Raw genomic sequence first — 19,599 nt, 5'->3', positions numbered from 1 at the left:
GTACAGAACCATGTAGAGTAAACGATGACTATTCCCTTCTGTTGGCCCTCTGGATTCTAACCCTATTTTCCTCCCCAGAACTAACTGCTGTTTAGACTTCGGCATGTGTGTTTCCCTGCCTTTTTGCAGAAGTAGTGTTTAAAAAGAAAAAATTTAAACTGCTTCTAATCTCAGTCCGTTATCCTCCATTGTTGTGATAAAGTACAAGGTCACTCACATACCTACCTGTGTTGCTGTGCAGAACGATGTTTTTTTTTTTTTTAATACAGATGAGTTCTTCTTGAGAGTAGATTGCATTATTTACATTGCATTTCCTAATTCATCACATTATATCTTGTTATAAAACCACCTCCGTGTTGTAGAGAAAATTTGATTATTCCCAGTATGCCTGCCATGATTCTCTACCTCTGCAGCCATGGCAGATCAGGGAGCTTTTTTCTGCTCTGCCTGCATGTGGCTTCAGTATCCCTCCCAAGAGAGGTGGCAAGAATCATTAGAACTGGCATTGACATAAAATCGGAGCCCATCCGTGTTTTTTTTCCCCCCAAGAGAAATGCAGACTAACTAGCCCTTGAAGACCATTTGGTAAAATAGTGCAATTAGGCAACATCACCTAATGTTGGAGATGGTTCAGTACCCTGATGGTACATCAGTTTTCATGTTAAGTTTTAAACTCCTTTGCAGCAGTTATCAGTTAGCATTAATATGTGATACTTGTTCTTAGTAATTTATTAAGCATCACTGTTAATATTTCTTTGAGAGCTTAGTTTGTGCCAGGTACTTTATTTGCATTATCTTGTTAACTCATTTGTTAGATGTAATGCATCTAATAGTGAGTTTTATTTTCATACCTTCTGCCTATCATTCTGGTTTTGTGACCAGCCTCTTTCTCTGTTTGGTGGGTGAGTGCTTAAGAGTTTATTCCTCAGAGCTTTATCAAGCACAGATGCACAGAAGTTAAATGATCAAGTAGAAAGAATGTTGGGCAGAATTCAGGCCACTTGAATTCTGCTCTTATTCCTGTCATTCTACCGTAAGTCAGTATGTATTTAGCAGACATTATAATGATAATCAAAACAAAGCCATAGGAACACCAAGGGAGGAGAGAGAAGTTGGAGTCACTAGGAATATATCTATGGAAGAGGTAGAACTCTGTTGGGGGATGGTAGTAGGTAGGTTGGGGGAAGGCACTAATGGTAAAAGGAAGGAAGGAAGAGTGTAAGATTCAGGGAATGGGTAGCTAGTTGTAAGAGACTAGACTGGTAAGTGAGAGGCTAGCTTAGGAAGGGCCCAGATACAGTTATAGCACCATCAACATGTGGAAAACTTACTTTGCCTCTGTATCATAGATAGAACTCCTTGTAAAAGAACTGTTAATGTGAAATTATATCTGCTGTGGCCCTGAAGTAGTTGATACATGTATTCTTTTCTTTTTCTTTAACTTCTTTATACAGAGAATCTACATTGCTACAAGACCATAAGTTGACTTATAGCCTTAAATACTTTGTATATTCAATTTAGTCATTGTTTTTCCTTATTTATTTTGTATGTACTTCTTAGTGCTCCCAAGAAGATATTGCTGATAAACTTGGTTTGGACATCTCTGCAACAAAGGCAGTCCACATAAGTAATCCTAAGACAGCTGAATTCCAGGTGAGAATTCTAAGTAGCTAAGAGTTTGAGTAAATACTGAGAGGTGGTACATAAGTTATTATACTTCAGATAACAAAGTCTTAGAGCTTTTTAAAAGTCTCTTCTTGGATAGAGGATAGTTGGTTCCTGCATACTTTGTTGACAAATTCTTAACACCTTTTTGTAATCTTTTCTTGATTGATTTACAGTGGGTCTTTGCTTGCTCTGTGCTGTGTAGCCCAGTCTTATCTGAACTTTCCATTTCATTCCTTTCAAATCAGTTGACTTTTTAAGTACTATTTGACGTTTTCATCTTTTCTACCCATTTGTAGTAAATGAGTCAGTAACTATTCACAGTACCTCTGTGAAGTCATTCACTTTGAAATTAGTTGCTACATCAGTTTTTGACTAAGCCATCTCCATTTTTTTTTTTGTGGTAATCCTTTAGTTCAATGGCAGTTTCACACAGGGTGTAGGAATATGTCAGTGCAAATGATACTACCTTAGTAAGCGTTAAATGATTTACATTATAGACTCGATATTACCTTGAAGCGCTCTTTTTATAGATTATGATACCTTTGCTTATTAATGACTTTAAACCATCTCCCCTCTTTCATACTGGCCCGCTCTCATTCTGTTTTGCTTACAGGCGCAATTCTTGATGATTTTTCTTTTTTTCTTTTAAATTTTTTTAACGTTTTATTTATTTTTGAGAGAGAGAGAGAGAGTGCACGCAGGTGAGGGGCAGAGAGAGAGGGAGAAACAGTCCGAAGCAGGTTCCAGGCTCTGAGCTGTCAGCACAGAGCCCGATGTGGGGCTCGAACTCACGAACTGTGAGATCATGATCTGGGCCGAAGTCGGATACTTAACCGACTGAGCCACCCAGGTGCCCCTCTTGATGATTTTTCTTTAACCCGGGTTTGGAATCAAGGGAAATCTTAGAATTGGGAAGAAATGCTTTCAAATAAATTAATGCTGTTGATAACATGTGAACTCTTAAGATAGTTCTGTGGTTTTTACATCTGTAAAAGAAGGCTCAATTCTAAAAATTTTTAAAGTTCTAAAAATGTTAAAATTTAGATTTTTTTTAAAGTTAGATTTAATCTATAGGGCTACCCACTAATGCGGTAGATTAGGGCGAGGCTGTTTAAAGAACTAATTGATAATAACATGGACCAAGTACATGAGTTGTTTCTTGGTATTCGGTGTCAGAACTTTGAAGAATTATGCCAATTTGGAAGGATTGTGATCATAAGTTTGCTTTGAGGCCCACTAGCTTTTCTACTGCTCTCTCTTATGGTGTTCTTTTTAATAGGAGACACTCAAAATCATTTGGGTAGAGGGATTTTTCAGTAAATCTTAACTGGGTTTTTATTTGCATTTATTCCAGGTTTTCCGTTTTCTCCCAGTTTTGTTTATCAAGTTTGATAGATGTAAGATGAGGTAATGTTCTTTAGGTTTACATTCTGTTTTCTATGTAAGTGGAAGGAAAACAAATCAGAAGCACATTAAATATCACTATAAATAGTAGTGGTTTAGCACACTTTCAGAATCAATAATTCTGCATAAAATACATTAGATGAGAGGCTATCTTTTGGATTCGACAGATTCTGCAGTTTATTCATGGTTTACTAGCAGATATATCCTAGTGCTACTCATGGGGCTGACAGGTTTCTGTTTGCTTATGGTTAAATGTAAAGTTGTTTGTGGACTTGTAACTCCGTTTATTGTCTAAGCCCATTCTTTCTCTTGCATAATTCTTAATTTGGGGGTATTTTCTCACAGAGATGTTAGAGAATGGATATAAGAAGAAATGTCATTTAGTTAAAACATGGAAATTTTTATTATAACTATAAACAAAATTACAGAACGTTACCACATTCCCCCAAGTCAGCAATAGTATTCTTTAGTATCCTTAAGTAGCCAATCATTGTTCACATTTTTCCAGTTGTCTCAAGTTTTTTAATAGTTTGATTTGGCGTTCAAATGTTCGTACAAAGTTGATGTGTTTCTTAAGTCTTTTTAATTTACAGATTGCTCCTCTAGCCATCGCTGTCTTTTCCTCTCTCCCTTTCACTTTATTTGTTGAAGAAATGGGGTCATTTGTCCTGTAGAGTTCCCACAGTTAAGATTTTGTGGAATACGTTCCACTGGTCCCCTATATTTCTAGTATGTCGGTAGGTAGATGTAGAAGTTTGATTGGATTCAGTTTTCACTATTTGTATTGCCGTGAGTTTCTAAACAAGCAAATAAGGCTTATCTGTAAAATGGGGGGGGGGGGAACCTAAGAAAAATTATTTACACAGGAAGCTTGTCTGTATTACAGTAAGTTAAGCTTTCTTCTAACATTGCAGTTTTGTTTCTGATTGGTTTGGGCACTTTCTCTCCATTCGTGAACGTGAGCAGTATTTAGAAAAGCACCGAGATTAAGGCTGCTCGCAGCAGTTGGTAGAGTGAGATTGGTAGGAAAGCCGTTCTCTTTCCTCAACACACATTCTACTAGCAAGTCTTAGGGGCTTATTACTGTTATGCCTGTAGGATCTCAGAGGGGCTGCTGTTTTAGTCAGGGTGGTCAGGACAGACAGGCCTTTGTGGGAGAGGACCTGTTGAGAAGAGACCTAAAGAAAGTAAGACCGCCACATGTGAATCCACAGGAAGAACGTATGAAGTGGAGGTAGGGAGGAGGCATGGAGGCCTGAGGTGGAAGTCTGCTCACGGAGTGTGGCTGAAGCCCGGTACGCCCGGTGGGGGCAGCATGTGTTGAAGTTGGAGAGGATGCCAGGGCCAGATTTAGATACAAGGACCCCATGTAGGGCATGGTTTTATTCACAGTTGGGTGGAAACCTATTAGATTTTTGAGCAGGGGAGGTTCCTGATCTGATTTGAGCTTTAAAGGATCATTGTGGAGAACAGACCATAAGGTAGCAGGAGTGGAAGCCGAGAAACCAGCGTGAGCTCACGCAGTCGTCTGGGCAGAGGATGGCAGTGCTCGTGTCTGACTCCAGAGCCCACGTTCTTGATGATGGTTTCCTACTACTGCTCATAAAACTGGTGTGGTAACGTGATGCGTCAAAAGCCCACCTGTCTCCTTGAGCTCAGAATGAGAAATTTATTTGAGACAGAAGTAGGGAAGCTGTTTTGTTTTTAAGAACTAGGATGTATGGTTGTATTTCTTTGGCTACGAAGCTGAAAACTATAGTCACAGCTTGCCCATAGCAACTGCATAATTTTTTTAGTGCTTACGTATTTGCGTTCTTTTTTCTCGTTGTCATGGTATTTTAATTGCATTTACATTTTCCCTGGTCTTGGTTTTTAAGAATTTGATTCTGATTTAACTTATATAAATACTTGGGTTTCTTGTAATATCCTTCAATTTCTTTATAAAATAAAGCAGGATATGAAAATTTATATATTTAAAGTCTTAAATAACCAATCCTAGATACAAGCATTGTATTTATAATACTTGTTTCTCATTTTGGGATCAAGTTTTGTGACTTTTCATTTTTTAAGTTTGGAAGCCAGAATATTTTAAGTTTTTGTCTTGGAATTGAAAATTAAAAATGATTTGGATATTTAGGCATTGCATTTTCCAGAAGAGTCTTGCTGTGAAGCTGTTGAGTTCTGGCCTTGTCCCCAGGTCGGTTTGGTTCTCCTTTGGTCAATGCAATTTCACGTGTTCTCCTGTAGGTGGCACGCACTACCCTTCTTCCTGGCCTCCTAAAGACCATAGCTGCGAATCGGAAGATGCCCCTTCCTCTGAAACTGTTTGAAATCTCTGACATTGTAGTAAAAGATTCTAGCAGAGGTAAGAACAAGTCCCCTTTTAGTCCTGCTGAAAGCATTTTATTATGAAAATTTCACCTGCATATTAAAAGGTAAGCAGTATGATGACCCCTGTGAATCCAGCGCCCGGATTAAAAGGTAAGCAGTATGATGACCCCTGTGAATCCAGCGCCCGGCTCAGCAGTTATCACCACATGGCCAGTCTTTCATCTGTTTGTACTCTAGCCTGCTTCCCCATGTTCTTTTGATGTAGTTCCCAGACATCCTGTCATGTCATCAGCAAACACTTTAGTATGTATTTCTAGAAGATAATGTATCTCTAAAAGATAACAGAGGCCACTCTTGATTTTTAAAAAATAAGCCACACTCTTTTATCATCGAAGACCCAGCTCGTGTTTAAATTTTCCCATTTGTTTCATAAATTTAGTTTTCATGATTGATATGAATCCATCCAAGGAAGCTATTCAAATATTTGGTTGCTCTCTTATTTCTTTAAATGGAAAGCAAATCGTAAAGAACTTAACATTTATGAAGAACCCTATTAAAACCTCAACTTGAGGGGTGCCTGGGTCGCTCAGTCCATGAAGCATCTGACTTCGGCTCATGGGTTCTAGCTCTGCGTGAGGCTCTGCTGACAGCTCGGAGCCTGGAGCCTGCTTCTGATTCTGTGTCTCCCTCTCTCTCTGCCCCTCCCCTGCTCACGCTCTGTCTCTGACTCTTTCTCTCTCAAAAAGAAAGAGACATTAAAAAAAAAAGTACTACGGAACATTTCCTTACATCCTGTGATTTATGTGCATGTCATTTTAAGGTACTTGATATCTTGCCATTCTAGTTAGCAGTGGCTGTTCGCTGTCACTCTTGTACTAGTTATTATACACGTTTTACCAGGTTTTGTCTCGAGTGTCGTCTGGACTTCTTAGTACAGCCAGTTGCTTGGTCCACCATCTGGAACTCAGAGATTCCTGAAGAAACCTGTGTTTAGTTGGTACTTAAACCTGGTTGCCAAGGATGTCAGTCTTACTCAAACTTTTGTCCTCAGACTGAGGTCTGTTTGGAGCTGCATAGGAGATCATTTCTTGGGGAGCGGTGCCATCAAGTGGCTGAACTGCTGGCAGTCTTTCTCTGGTTCCCTGGATTTAACTGTTCAAATCCTGTTTGAACTGTTCTATTCAGGAGCCTCACCCCAGACTGCAGAACTCAGTGTTTTCTTTTGAATCTGTTGACCCAGCAAAGGCCTTTTCCTCAGTTTCTCTCGAAGCGGATCATATGGCCGTTGTTCTGACCGCCCAAAGTAGTTGAGAACCGTTGGCTGTAAGCCAGCTGATCTTAGGAAGTGGCCGCTAGAGAGGCACGTCCATGCTGACAGTATGTGAACCTTTCGTAGCAAACTCTTCCGCCAAAGCTGGATTCTAGCCACTTCCCAGCGTGCGGCCTTGTCTTCGGCTAACGGCATCACCTTGCATTTGGACGGTACTTTATACTTTTCAAAATCTTTTTAAACATACTTCTTCTCTTTTGATCGTTAATCCGTCTCTTTGAGGCAGATGGGACCAAAAACACTGTCCACGCTTAATATATAGGAAAATTAAGACAGGAAAGTGTTAATTTGCCCAAGGCTGGATAAATTTTGGACTTTGAGCTAAGGCCAGAATTTGGTTTCTGTGCATATATCCTTAGAGAATAAAAGTTTATTTTAATATCAGTCTGTGTAGCATTTTCTTTGGGTGGTGTATCAGTTTTCTTTGGTGGTAGAAATCAAAACCTTTTCCGTGCCGGCTGTAAGTAGTTCTGAGGGTTCTTGTGCCTCAAATCCTCCATCGGTACAGATAACTGAGAATTTGTTATGATTTCACTGTCAGGTTTTTCTGTTAATTTTGACTCCTTTCCTTTCGTCTTAGCTCTTTGAATTGTATGTTTTGATCCTTGGTGATCCAACCTATTTACAGATGTGTATAGGATTAGGTCAGTTATACTAAGTTTCCTCAAAAGTTCTGTAATGCTGTTTCAGCGGTAGGCCTCTTCCCTAATGGCAGGGGCTCCCTCAGGGCGCTTCAGGGCTGGGCACACTTGTAAGCAGGCGGCTCGGAGTCCGGAGGGTGAGGAGCAAGCTGAGGTCCCCACGATTGCCGCGAGGACATTTTCGCTGTGAGCACAGAGCACTTGGCTGTGGTGCAGCCCTTGGTAGGGATGTCTCTGCTGTTTTTTTCTTTCATGTGTTTTTGGGAAGGCCCAGGCACAGACTCCACTCCGCAAGCGAGGACCACGCTTGGAGAGAAGGCCGCCTGTTGCGAGCGAGCGAGCTGTTGTTCAGTGCTAGCGTTGTGGGCCGTCATGTAACACATCACCCTGGTGATAACCCCAGAAACTCAGTCTGTGTACTTGTCACCTCCGATTTGCATTTCTGCTACACTTTGTGTCATCAGAAAGAGTAGTTTTCATCTCTGTAGCAGACCTTTTTTTCCGGTTTTTACTTGTGATTATTCTGCTCTTCTCCCTGTGGAGCCATTTTCATCTGATAAGACATTTGCCTGTTATCTCGCACCATTCTGGTTTATTGTCTTTAACCTTTTCCGCCAGTGGGGTTTGAGGAATGAGAGGAGGGAGGCGTGCTCAGTAAGTTCACCCTCTGGAGTAGGTTTCCTCTTGAGGGAGACCTGGAGTTTTTATCCTAGCAAGTCATTTTTCTGATGGATTATTCTGCGTATGTGCAGGTGGACCCCCTGCTTGTCATTTGGGGGTACGCAGAGGACTCTGTAGCAGCGGCAGCTCAGCTCCATGGATTCAAGACTGTACAGCCAGCGTTTGGGGGTTTGAGTCCTGGTTCTGCCACTTAAGAGCTGCTTAACCTCGGACAATTTATTCAGTCTCCCTGTGCCTGTTTTCTCATCTGTAGCAGTGGGGATGATGGTTGCACTTACTGGATTTTTGTAAGGATTACATGAATTTGCGTTTCGAAAAGTTCTGACCGTGTAACAGGCACCTTTTGGTGTCTGCTCTTACTGGCGGGGTATTAGCAGTCCCTGAGGCCAGGTACCTAGTGTCCTGGTCTGTGGTGATTGTCCATGAGAATGACTTGTAAGCCTCCAGCCATTAAAGGGTTAATGTCACCTTGCTGCCCCATTTGGGGCTCTGTTTTTGTCCTAACCTTTGATTTAATTGGGTTTTCCTCTGTTGTATTCTATCTTCTTATTTTAGGGCATGAAAAACCAAAATGTACTGGTGGGGGGGGGGTTATTAAAAACAGGAATGTTGTTTTCTTTTCAGTAATTCATCAGCCACTTCTCCTCAGTGAATTGAGCACATACATTTTTACTACCTTTCAAGCCAGTAAGCATTTTTTTTCTGTCGGAGTTAGCCGTTTCCTCCTAAATAGTCACACTGTTTTGAAGAAGAAAAATCTAGAGTATCAAAAGTGAAACGATAGAGAAGTTTTCCAGTAATATAAAAACATGCCAGATTTTCATTGGGGGGGGGGGGGCTGTACCCAAAGTTCAGAAGGTAGGGATGTATGGCAAGAGTAAACAAGACCATCTCATTCATTGCACTGGTAGAAGAGTCTTTTTTTTTTTATGTTTATTTATTTTTGAGAGAGAGAGTGTGAGCAGGCGAGGGGCAGAGAGAGAGGGATACACAGAATCGAAGCAGGCTCCAGGCTCTGAGCTGTCGACGTGGGGCTCGAACCCACGAACTGTGAGATCATGGCCTGAGCCAAAGTCGGACACTTAACCGACTGAGCCACCCAGGTGCCCCCGAAGAGTCTTTGAGTTCCTTTTCTTTGCAGGGTCTGTTTGGAATATAAGAGAAAGAGTTGCGAGTCTTGAGGGAGATGAACTGGTTTTTATTTTTTTAATGTTTATTTGTTTTTGAGAGAAAGAGAGTGTGCGTGCAAGCAGGGGAGGGGCAGAGAGCGAGGGAGACACAGAATCCGTAGCAGGCTCTAGGCTCCGAGCTGTCAGTACAGAGCCCCATGCTGGGCTTGAACCCACAAACTGCGAGATCATGACCTGAGCTGAAGTCAGACATTTCGCTGACTGAGCCACCCAGGTGCCCCCCGTAAATAGGTTTTTATACATAGTGCTCCAAGGGAATGTACAAGGGACCCTGATAGCACAGAGAAGGATTGACAGTCACCACTGACTTGTTTTGTAACATTAAGCAAAACCCCGATTCCCAGCCGCATGTCAGTTTTGTATAGGCAGGTGTATCTTCCTCAATGGAAATGAAGAAAAAATCTGTGCTGGATTATTATATGCCTCCCACCAATTTTATTTGCCCGCCTGTACTCTCATGCATATTGTACTCTTACGTTTCTGTAAGAGCAAATGAAAGGCTACCAGCGCCTGTTTTCATTCTTGACCTCATTGGACACTTTCTTCTGCTCGTGTGGACTCACTGACTGACCGTCCGTGTTGTGAGACTATCAGGCTAGCTTCCTGTTGAGCAACTAAGTCAGACACACTTCTCAAATATTAAGACTTCGGTGTGGAGTCCAACATATCCTGGTTCTTTAAGGCTGAGCCAGCCACTGCATTTACTGAGCTGTAGGATCCAAAGTTGCTGCACCATTGTTAAAAATTAGTCATGACTCAAGCAGCTAAGCGGATTTATCCCTTTTGGGCAGAATGGCATGTGTCTTTGGAATGAAGTTAAATGCAGACTCTGGTGTGGGGTGAATTTTCAGCTGTATTACGGAAGTCGGTAGAAGCAACCCTGAAGCTATCAAATCAGGCTGTTGTGAGTTATGGATTTCAGTTGTTCATAGTTCCTTCTATATAAACTAAACTATTAACAAAGTAGTAAATTTATTTATTTTTTTAAATTTTTTATTTTTTTAGAGTGAGAGAGAGAGCAGGCACGGGAGAGGGGCAGTGAGAGAGCAAGAATCTCTAGCAGGCCCCACTCTGAGCACAGAGCCTGACGTGGAGCTCGATCCCACAACCCTGGCATCATGACCTGAGCTGAAATCGAAAGTTGGATGCTCAACCGACAGCCACCCAGCCGTCCCAAGAGTAAATTACTTTAGAGGAGCCCAGGACCTACTTATGAATTAACTTGGGCTAATCTTTATGCCCAGAAAAGCAATTGGATTTTGCAAAGCCCAGCATTCTGGCTTTTTATTAAAAGCAGATTGAGTTCTGCCATCACAGCTTATTTCATGATGGTCACTGAAGCTGCCAAAATGCCTAGAAGCTCACTGAAGTGGCGGTAGAGAACACATCGCTGGGTTGAGTCTGAGTTTAAAAGAAACCATGCCTCGGCAAGATGGCTTGGCTTGGCTTCGTAAAGAGTATAAGGTGCCTTAGGTTTAGCATGATTCAGTCATATCTATGGAGAATCCTGATGATCACGTCGCCACGCACTTGAGTTTGAGCTACTGCACTTGAAGACTTTGGGGTTTTAATATTATGGTAGATGGAGCAGGTTACAGGCCCTTGAACACTGGGAGGGCTCCGGTGACCTCGCTTGCCCGAGCAAGCATGCTCGCTCAAAGCCTTCATTCACTTCTTGCTCAGACCATTCCTACTTTCTCCAGAGCATCGTTACAGTCCTGGTACGAGCTGTGTTTTCTCTGCCCCCGCCCACCCCCTCCCCCGAATGTTCAAGTGGTGTCTAAAATCTTGCACTCTTCCGGTAGTTTTTCTAAATCAGAATGATCTTCTGACCCTGACTTGTTTAGATGTGGAAATCCAGAATCTCTTTTAGCGTTAATCACACTATATGAGATTCTTGTTCTTTTTTCCTCCTTGGGCCACCAAGGCTGTGTAGAACATAACTAATTCACTGTTCCATGATTTGGTTTGTTCTTTCCAGCTTCCTCTGTACCATTCATGGATCTGTCTATATTGTAACCTACTGAATATGGCGGCCAGATATTTATAGTTTTTTCTATAACTCTTTGCTTGATAAAGAGCTCAATAAAGGCGTTTTCATTATGAGCTTGTGAAATACTTGAGCTCTGAGAAATTGTTCATTAATTCTGCAGCCATCAAATAATGGAAGATTATCTAGCATCCACATGTGGAATGTGGTTTTCTGAAGAAAGCTTATGTCATCAGTCTGGATTAATTTAATTTTACTACTTCATGTTTTTGGCATGTAGAATTTCCAATTAATAATTCAAAAAATATGGGTGTAAGGAACATTGACATTGACAGTATTTGAAGTAGCATCATTCTCCTATATGATGGCATCTTAACTGTAAATAACATCATTTTTAATATGGAAAGTTATTTTAGTGTGTTTGGTTCCACATAGTTAAAATCTGCAAATGTGAGTATAATGTGCTCTGTCATGCATTGCATATTGTATTTTTTTAATAGATAAAAATCTATTCCAGGTTTATGTTAACTAAAAGGCAACCCACAGTTATAACTTTTTCCTGCATGCATTGAGAAGGTCATAGATTTTTTTTTCCTCCTCACATTTCTGTTTTGGCTTTCAGCATTATCTAAAAAAAGAAAAAAAATCCATACTCTGGTGTGTTAATATAGAAGTTTTAAGGAAAATTGCTGTTAAGGTTTCTGTTTGTTTTTTTGTTTTGTTTTGTTTTGTTTTGAGAGAGAGAGAGAGAGAGAGGCAGAGTACAAGCAGAGAGAGAGAGGGAGACACAGAATCCACAGAAGGCTCCAGGCTCCAAGCTGTCAGCCCAGAGCCCGACATGGGGCTAGAACTAGTGAACCACAAAATCATGACCTGAGCCGAAGTCATATGCTCAACCAACTGAGCCACCCAGGCGCCCCTTAAGGTTTCTGTTTTTAAAATTTGTAGTATCTTTAAGAACTTTCACAAATACATATTAAGAGCAATTTTATTTTTCACATTTAATAAAAAACAAAACACATATCCAACTTCTTCCTAATCCTACTCTTACAGTTTTATGTGTGTCTGTGTGTATACGGTGTTACAATGTATACACACACACACACACACACACACACACTCTTATTGTATATTTCCTGTGCATATGCAACCATGTGTTTTACATTTCTCTGTAGAGCCATAGATACATATAAATACTTTCTAGTGTTTAAAAAATTGAATTGTGTTTTTCCTATCATGTACTTTTGCCTATGAACACATTCTGTCCATTGCATTCTTTTTAATGTCTATATGATATTCCATTGTGTGGCTGTATTATAGTTTGTTCAGACTTAAGGTGAATATTTAGATTGCTACCAGGTTTTTGCTAACATGTCTGTTGTAATGAGTATCCTTGTACCCTTATACAAATATGTATTTGTACAAATAGAATTAGTCCATAGGTATGCACCTTAAATTTTTACTGTCTTAAATTGTCTTCCAAAAAGGATTTTTTTGGGGCGCCTGGGTGGCTCGGTCGGTTAAACGTCCGACTTCAGCTCAGGTCATGATCTCACGGTCCGTGAATTCGAGCCCCGCGTCGGGCTCTGTGCTGACCGCTCAGAGCCTGGGGCCTGTTTCAGATTCTGTGTCTCCCTCTCTCTCTGCCCCTCCCCTGTTCATGCTCTGTTTTTCTGTGTCTCAAAAATAAATAAACGTTTAAAAAAAAAAAAAGATTTTTTTTATAAACTTGCAGCCCTAACACCAGTGTGTAAGTGTTCCTGTTTTCTTATGTTAGGTAGGTATTAAGGTGTAGGTCTTCACATAATTCTTGTAGCTCTTGTGAATCATTTAATATTACATCGACATGCTTCAGGAGATATGCAAAATTTGCCACATTAACTACAGTCTCTTGGGTACCAGTATTAAAGAAATGTATTGGGTGGAATGGATTAAAAACAAAGGTGCTTCATTTTGTTTTCTGCCTTGACCAGACTGTTAATCTCAGTGCTCAGTGTCGACCTCTGGTTTTTCAGTAGGCTTTCTCCTAGCATCTGAATTTGGGCCCTTACGTGAGTCTGAGAATAGAGACGGAATTGTTCCCTTGAAGACTCTGCCCTTTTACAGTCTGTCCGTATATAATAACCTAACACCCGTAATTTGCTTCTTATTTTTCGTACCGTGGCGAGAGACGGTCTACACTGAGCAGGAGCCTGTTTGAATAATTTGAGTTGTAGCTAATAGTTCTTTACTGGGGGACATCATGTACCACTTTTTTTCCTCCTCTTAAAAAATCATTTGGCCTGTTCTTTCAGCTTCTAGAATTGTAGCCAGCCATCCCCTCTTTCGGGTGGTTTAGATCAGCCTCTCCAGGCAGTGCTTTGAAGTCTGCAAAATGCATTGGTAATTTAGGCTGACATACTTGGCAGGCCCATTGAAGAAGCAGAATTGTTTGATGGCCTAACACAAGAGGTCTGTTAATGGAGTTATGAAGAACTGAGGCACTTCCAACAAACGCATGTTTTGGCATGAAATTTAAATAGTTCTTATTTCGCGGCATGTAGTCAGGGAACTTCCTGTGATGTAAGAGGGTCCCTCGGCGCAAAATACTAGGAGACGGAATTTTACTCTACCTGGCAGTTTCTCCAGGGAGGAATGGGTGGAACCGAATATGTGGTCATTTCCTCCTTTAATTCAATTTGGCTACAGTAGAGGGAATATGTTAGCAGGATGTGAGGAAGCAAGTCCAGTGGTAGCACTGGGGAGATGTGGAGGAAAAGGCCAGTCAGTGGCGGGAGTTGGAGGGACCATCTAAATAGTTTAATTCTTACAGTGGGTTTAGTATAAGGCCCTAAAAATCCGTGGCTTTTCTTAAAAATATTGCAAAAATTGAATCTAAAAACACATAGCTTATTTGTGTGTGTATGTGTATGTGTGTTATGCAAACATCTTGAAACCTTTCTTGAATAGAATATAATTTTAAGGCATGTAATTTTTATTGTAAGCTCATCCTTCTGATCGTCAAAATCACGCGACCTGCTTTTTCTTAATTCGAAGTGTTTAAAGCAGATGTTGCTCCTCTTATCGGAAAAGTTAAGTTTTACATGGTTTGGAGATCAGGAAAGAGGTATTCCAAGGCACCGAGGTTACCAAAACAAAGCTTCAGGTTATGTTGCTAAGCTCTCTGAACGCTGGCATTACTGTTGGGCTCTTCTCTCCCAGCAAAAGTGGAACAACAAAGTAGTTGGAATACATGTCTGTGGGTTAAAGTGGAAGCACGTGACACTAAGAAATGGGTACCACATGGCAGAGATACCCAGGAGCAAGTCAGTAATATGAAAGGGATAATTTAGTTCGGTTTCATTGCATTGTTTTCCCTTCAGGGAGTATGCGGGTGTATGTGTGCGTGTGTGTGTTCTGACGGAGAAATCAAGCCCCTCACTTTAGTTTATGCATGTGGTTGGTTTAGTGAGGTTTTATGCCTGCCTGGTCTTAATACTAGTTTTTATTCTTACACCTTCAATTATAGCTTTTAGATACCAAATTCCTTTATTCTCACAAATAGAAGTGATAGAGAATGACAACAGTGAAGAACTCCTTTCCTCCAGCAGCTGGCTCCTGTGCGGACTTAGAATGTGGCCCACTGTCTGGGCCTGGCCCCGTTTAACTGTTCTGTGTGTGTGTGCGTCCCCTTTCTGGGCTTTATTCATTTATTCAGAAATTAATTGTTGAGGGTTTAGTCTGTGCAGGCCCTGTGCTGGCTTTGACCTTCTCCCTCCAGGGATACATAGACTAGAGTGCCTTGAACCTAGTGGGCACTAAGAAGTGTTACATGGCAAGAATGGTCATTTCTTCACTGTATTTAGTCAGAAGTGTCACTTCGAATACGCTTTCTTTCCATGAGTTACAATATTGTTGATGGCTTGAAACTTCAGTTGAAGGACTTCTGACAAATAACACATGAGAATACTAAAACGTGTCCTCTTAAAACCATTTTAAGAACATACATCTTTGACGGTATTAAGCTTGTATGTTATTTGTTTTCATCTAAGTGCTTCAGAGATTAAGAAATCTCTAAATCCTTTAGAGACTTCAACATTTGCAGTGTTTACTAGAAAGAGCCTGTGTTTTAAAAAAAAATTTTTAACGTTTATTATTGAGAGACAGAGAGCATGAGCAGGGGAGGGGCAGAGAGAGGAGGAGACACAGAATCCGGAGCAGGCTCCAATCTCTGAGCTGTCAGCACAGAGCCCTGTGTGGGGCTGAACTCAAAAACTGTGAGATCATGACCTGAGCTGAAGTCGGATGCTTAATCGACTGAGCCACCCACGCACCCTGAAAGAGCCTGTGTTTTAGAGCCAGACCATCCCAGTCATATCCTGGGTTTATAGCTTATTAGCTATGTAATTAATTACAGTTAGCTCCAGCCAGTTTGCTTGACATTTTGGGTAAAATCTGTCTGAGCCTTTGTTTTTCCATCTGACTTTTCCTGTCCCCTTTTATAGTGGTAATAAACCCCCCTGTACATGATTGTCTTGAAAATTAAGATTATAGAAGAATGATAGGTACTAATAAGTACCTGGCACATAGTAATCAGTTGTGAGTTTTCCTTTTCACCCCATTTATGTGCTCACTTTTATATTACTTTAGTCGTATAGTGTCTTAAAATACCCAGGTTTTATTTGGATATCTGGAAGGTAGAAGACATTTTGTATTTTGTCAGTCGTGGCTGTGGGAATAAATCTGTGGAAGAACTTTGGCTCTCTCCATGAGAATATAAAGTAGATTATTTTTCGGTTTCCCCCAGGTAGACATTGTTTTATTTTTTCTCTGTCCCTAATTTGAATAGCAAAATGAAGTCAGCATTCGATGTTTGTGTTAGAGCAGCAGTCTCCTTCAGAATTAAAGGGCCACAAGTGAATATGTATCTGTTCAAGTTAAATGCTCACGGTTGAATTTGAGTTTACCTCTATATGCCATGCACTTTTTTTAAAAAGGAGTTTTAATAAAGTTTCATATCTTTGTAACCATGACTACAAGACACAAAACAGCTCTGTTGCCACTAGAACCCCCCACATTGTGCCATTGGAGTTACATTTTCCCCCACATCTAAGCCCAGGCAACCACTGTCTGTTCTCAGTTGCTATAGTTTTGCCTTTTCCAGAATGTTCTATAAGTGGCCTTGTATGTAGACCTTTGAGACTGGCTTCTTTCATTCAGTAGAATGCCCTTGAGATTCATGTAGGTGGTCACATCTATTAATGGTTTGTTCCTTTTCATTGCTGAGTAGTATTCCACTATATGGATGAACCATACTTTGTTTATCCACTCACCGTCAGGGTTTATTTGGGTTGCTGCACATCTTTCTTAAAATATTTTGGAAATGCTGATTTTCAAAGTAGAATAATATGTATAATCAAGGAACAGTTGGAAAATAGCTGAAATTTGGAAAACATGATCTCTGTCCAGATAGAATCTCTGTTGGCATTTAGGTATATTTCTCTTCATTCTGTTTCCGGTGTGGAGAGTTTTTTGGCTTACATTTACATCAGTGTTGTTCTTGTCTTCCTATATTGCTTTTTTTCATGTTTTAATTGTGAAGAATATATGTAACATATGATTTGAAAAGATTATAAACCATCCAAACTAAGAAATAGAATATTTATTGCCAGTATCTCAAGCGTCCTGTAAGGCTCTTCCCCATCTTATCATTTCTCGTTACTTGAAACAACCACTGTCCTAACTTTTGTGATAGTTACTCCCTTCTTCGCTTCAGTTTTCCACTTGATCTTAGCCAAAAGGCCGAGAAGCAATCGCTTCATAGTTTTCCAACCCATGTATATGCTTTCTTAAACACTTTTTTAAGTTTATTTATTTTGAGAGAGAGCGAGAGCATAAGTGGAGGAGGGGCAGAGAGAGAGAGAGGGAGAGAGTGAGAATCCCAAGCAGGCTCTGCACTGAAAGTGTAGAGCCTGATGTGGAGCTTGAACTCACAAACCGTGAGATCATGACCTGAGCGAAATCAAGAGTCGGACTTTCAACTGACTGAGCCACCCAGGTGTCCTTGTATATGCTTTAAACAATATAATTTTGACTCTTTGAACTTATGGTCTCCCCACCCCACCCCCCAATTTACTCTAAGTATTTGCTTTAGCTCTAAGTTTCATAAAGATGCTTTTTAGCCTCATAGGAGTTTCTTAAGTTATGGTCACCATGGCCTTGTGTCTAATTCTTTTATTTTTTTCAGATGTAGGTGCAAGAAACTACAGGCACCTCTGTGCTGTTTATTACAACAAGAATCCTGGATTTGAGATCATCCATGGGCTACTTGACAGAATTATGCAGCTCCTGAATGTGCCTCCCGGTGAGAAGAAAGGGGGATATGTGATCAAGGCATCAGAAGGTAAGACTCATCAGCTGAATCCAGAGTTAGCGATAATGTAATGAAGAGTCCAGGTCCTGTGTTTTGATAGTTTTTTTCAATTTGATTGGGGTGGGGAGGTGGGAAATAGAGGTTCAGTTTTCAATTAATTGTTAGTATTTTCTAGAAAACATTTCCTCTTCCCTCCAGCATCTTAGGAAAACACCTGCAGAGCTCTTTTAGTAAAGTGCTTTTGTTCCAGGTGAGTGTGATAGCCCCTAGTTACTGACACGGTCAAGCCACCAGCACCGTGGTGGCACTTCTGAACTCAGAAGTCCAAACTGGAAGCAGAGAGGACCTAAACTGAGGATTCACATTCAAATCCGCCTGTCTGAAGCCTTTAAGGCAAAAGAAAAACCTGGAAAGTTATCCTGAGAGGCTTCACGTTAATCAAGTCGTGAGGTTGACTAAGAACACGAATCCTCCTGTATGAAAGCCCGTGCAGCGACATCTGTTGGAGGGTTTAAGTTAGGCTAACAGGACGGAGCACATATCCCGGTGTGCTGGCTTCTCACTGTGCCGGGGATGCTGAAGTTTTCACATTTCGTTTCCCTGTAGTTGGAACCTGAGTTTATTTTGTTAGACTAGAGATCCAGAAACAACTTGAAAGGAAATATTTTATACCACTCCTTCCTACTGCCTGCCTGACAGTTTTTTTTAACTGTTAGGCATCTTAAATGTCTAACAGAACATTCATTTTTTTTTAAAGTGTTACTTAGCAGTTACTAGTGATATGAGGTCTTTTGGAGGGCATATTTTTGTTTTTCTTAGATTTATTTTTCGTAGTCCTCATAGATTGTTTTTTTGTGGGTGGTTTGTCTTAATTTTTTTTTTTTAACTTGAAGATTTCTTTGAAAATGCAATAACCCTGAAACATGTGGGCCTTTTTAGGTTGATCTGTGAAGTTTTTTTTCTTCTTTGGTTTTCTTTTTTTTTTCCCACAAAATTGAGAGTTAAATATGGCAGGGAGTTACTGTTTTCTGCCACATTTCTCATTAGAAATTACCCAGGAAGTCATGTGTTATCCCTCTAGAAGTGTGGAGTGTTAGAACTGGATCTTGGAGTTCAGCAAATCCAATTCCCTTGTTTCTCAAGTGAAGGAACCAGACGTAGACAAGTTGAATGAGCTGGGCTGCACGTCACGTGCAGAACCCAGGGCTCCTGCCGCCCAGTGTTCCTTCCACAGGCCCAAGTTGCCCACCTTCTCAGTGTCTTTACTCATGCATTCACCAGTTTGCTCTTCTAGAGTTCTTTAAGATAGGGTCAACCAAGTTAATAGCAACCTGAAAGCTGGTATCTTCTTTACCTTCTAAAGACTCAGAAACTTCCTTTCAAAAATAAATTAACTGGATGGATAAAAATCCGTTCTCTGAAACAGATTATGCTATGTATATGAGGCCTAATGTTCTTTTCTTGTAAGATGGCAAAGAACTGAAATGGTGAATTGGAACATAATCTGTTATGGATGGGACACTTTTATATTAATGATATTTCTATAAACCATAAACCGACATTTTAATATGATGCTTCTCTGGTCTCAGTAATCTCCTTAGACATTTATTTTTCGAAGGAATCTGAGTTCCCAGTCATGAGGCAGGTTTCAAGATGACAAGGGTAAGTAGGACAGGCCCCACTATCCTGGAACCTGTGGGGGGAAGAGCATTACATTCCAGCTCTCACACCAGGCCACTGCGTCCGATGGGAGCCTTGAGGTTTCCACAGGGGGAAACTCTGCACCTGAGGGCATCCAGCAAAGCATTACTGAGCTTCTGGGAAGTTGGATGAGCCTGTGAAGGAAGGAATAGGAAAGCAAGACGAGCCACATGAGCCAAGACAAAATACGATGGGAGACATGGCCTAGTGCAGTTTGGTTTGACTATAGGGTGAGGAAGAAGCTTAGGACTATATTTGAGAGTCCTGAATGCTAGAATAATGCTAGGGATTTTAGCTAATCAGGAGAAAAA

General features: G+C 40.7%; 1 protein-coding gene across 2 annotated transcripts in view; it reads left to right on the top strand.

Annotated features, from left to right (window-relative positions):
* Nucleotides 1-19,599, top strand: part of FARSB (phenylalanyl-tRNA synthetase subunit beta) — a 72,499-nt gene that overhangs the window by 28,600 nt on the left and 24,300 nt on the right. Inside the window, exons 14-16 of one of the 2 annotated variants that reach the window (XM_027049516.2) lie at nt 1,561-1,653; nt 5,320-5,437; nt 17,462-17,617. In XM_027049516.2, coding sequence (XP_026905317.1) covers nt 1,561-1,653; nt 5,320-5,437; nt 17,462-17,617 — 367 coding nt within the window. Of the gene's footprint in view, nt 1-1,560; nt 1,654-5,319; nt 5,508-5,553; nt 6,134-17,461; nt 17,618-19,599 lie in introns of those variants that run through there. The other variant, XM_053215851.1, reaches the window with a different exon arrangement.

Source organism: Acinonyx jubatus, chromosome C1 (genome assembly GCF_027475565.1).
Source record: "Acinonyx jubatus isolate Ajub_Pintada_27869175 chromosome C1, VMU_Ajub_asm_v1.0, whole genome shotgun sequence".
Lineage (NCBI taxonomy): Eukaryota > Metazoa > Chordata > Mammalia > Carnivora > Felidae > Acinonyx > Acinonyx jubatus.
Note: the sequence above shows the minus strand (reverse complement) of the source record. Positions and strands in the feature narration are given on the sequence as shown.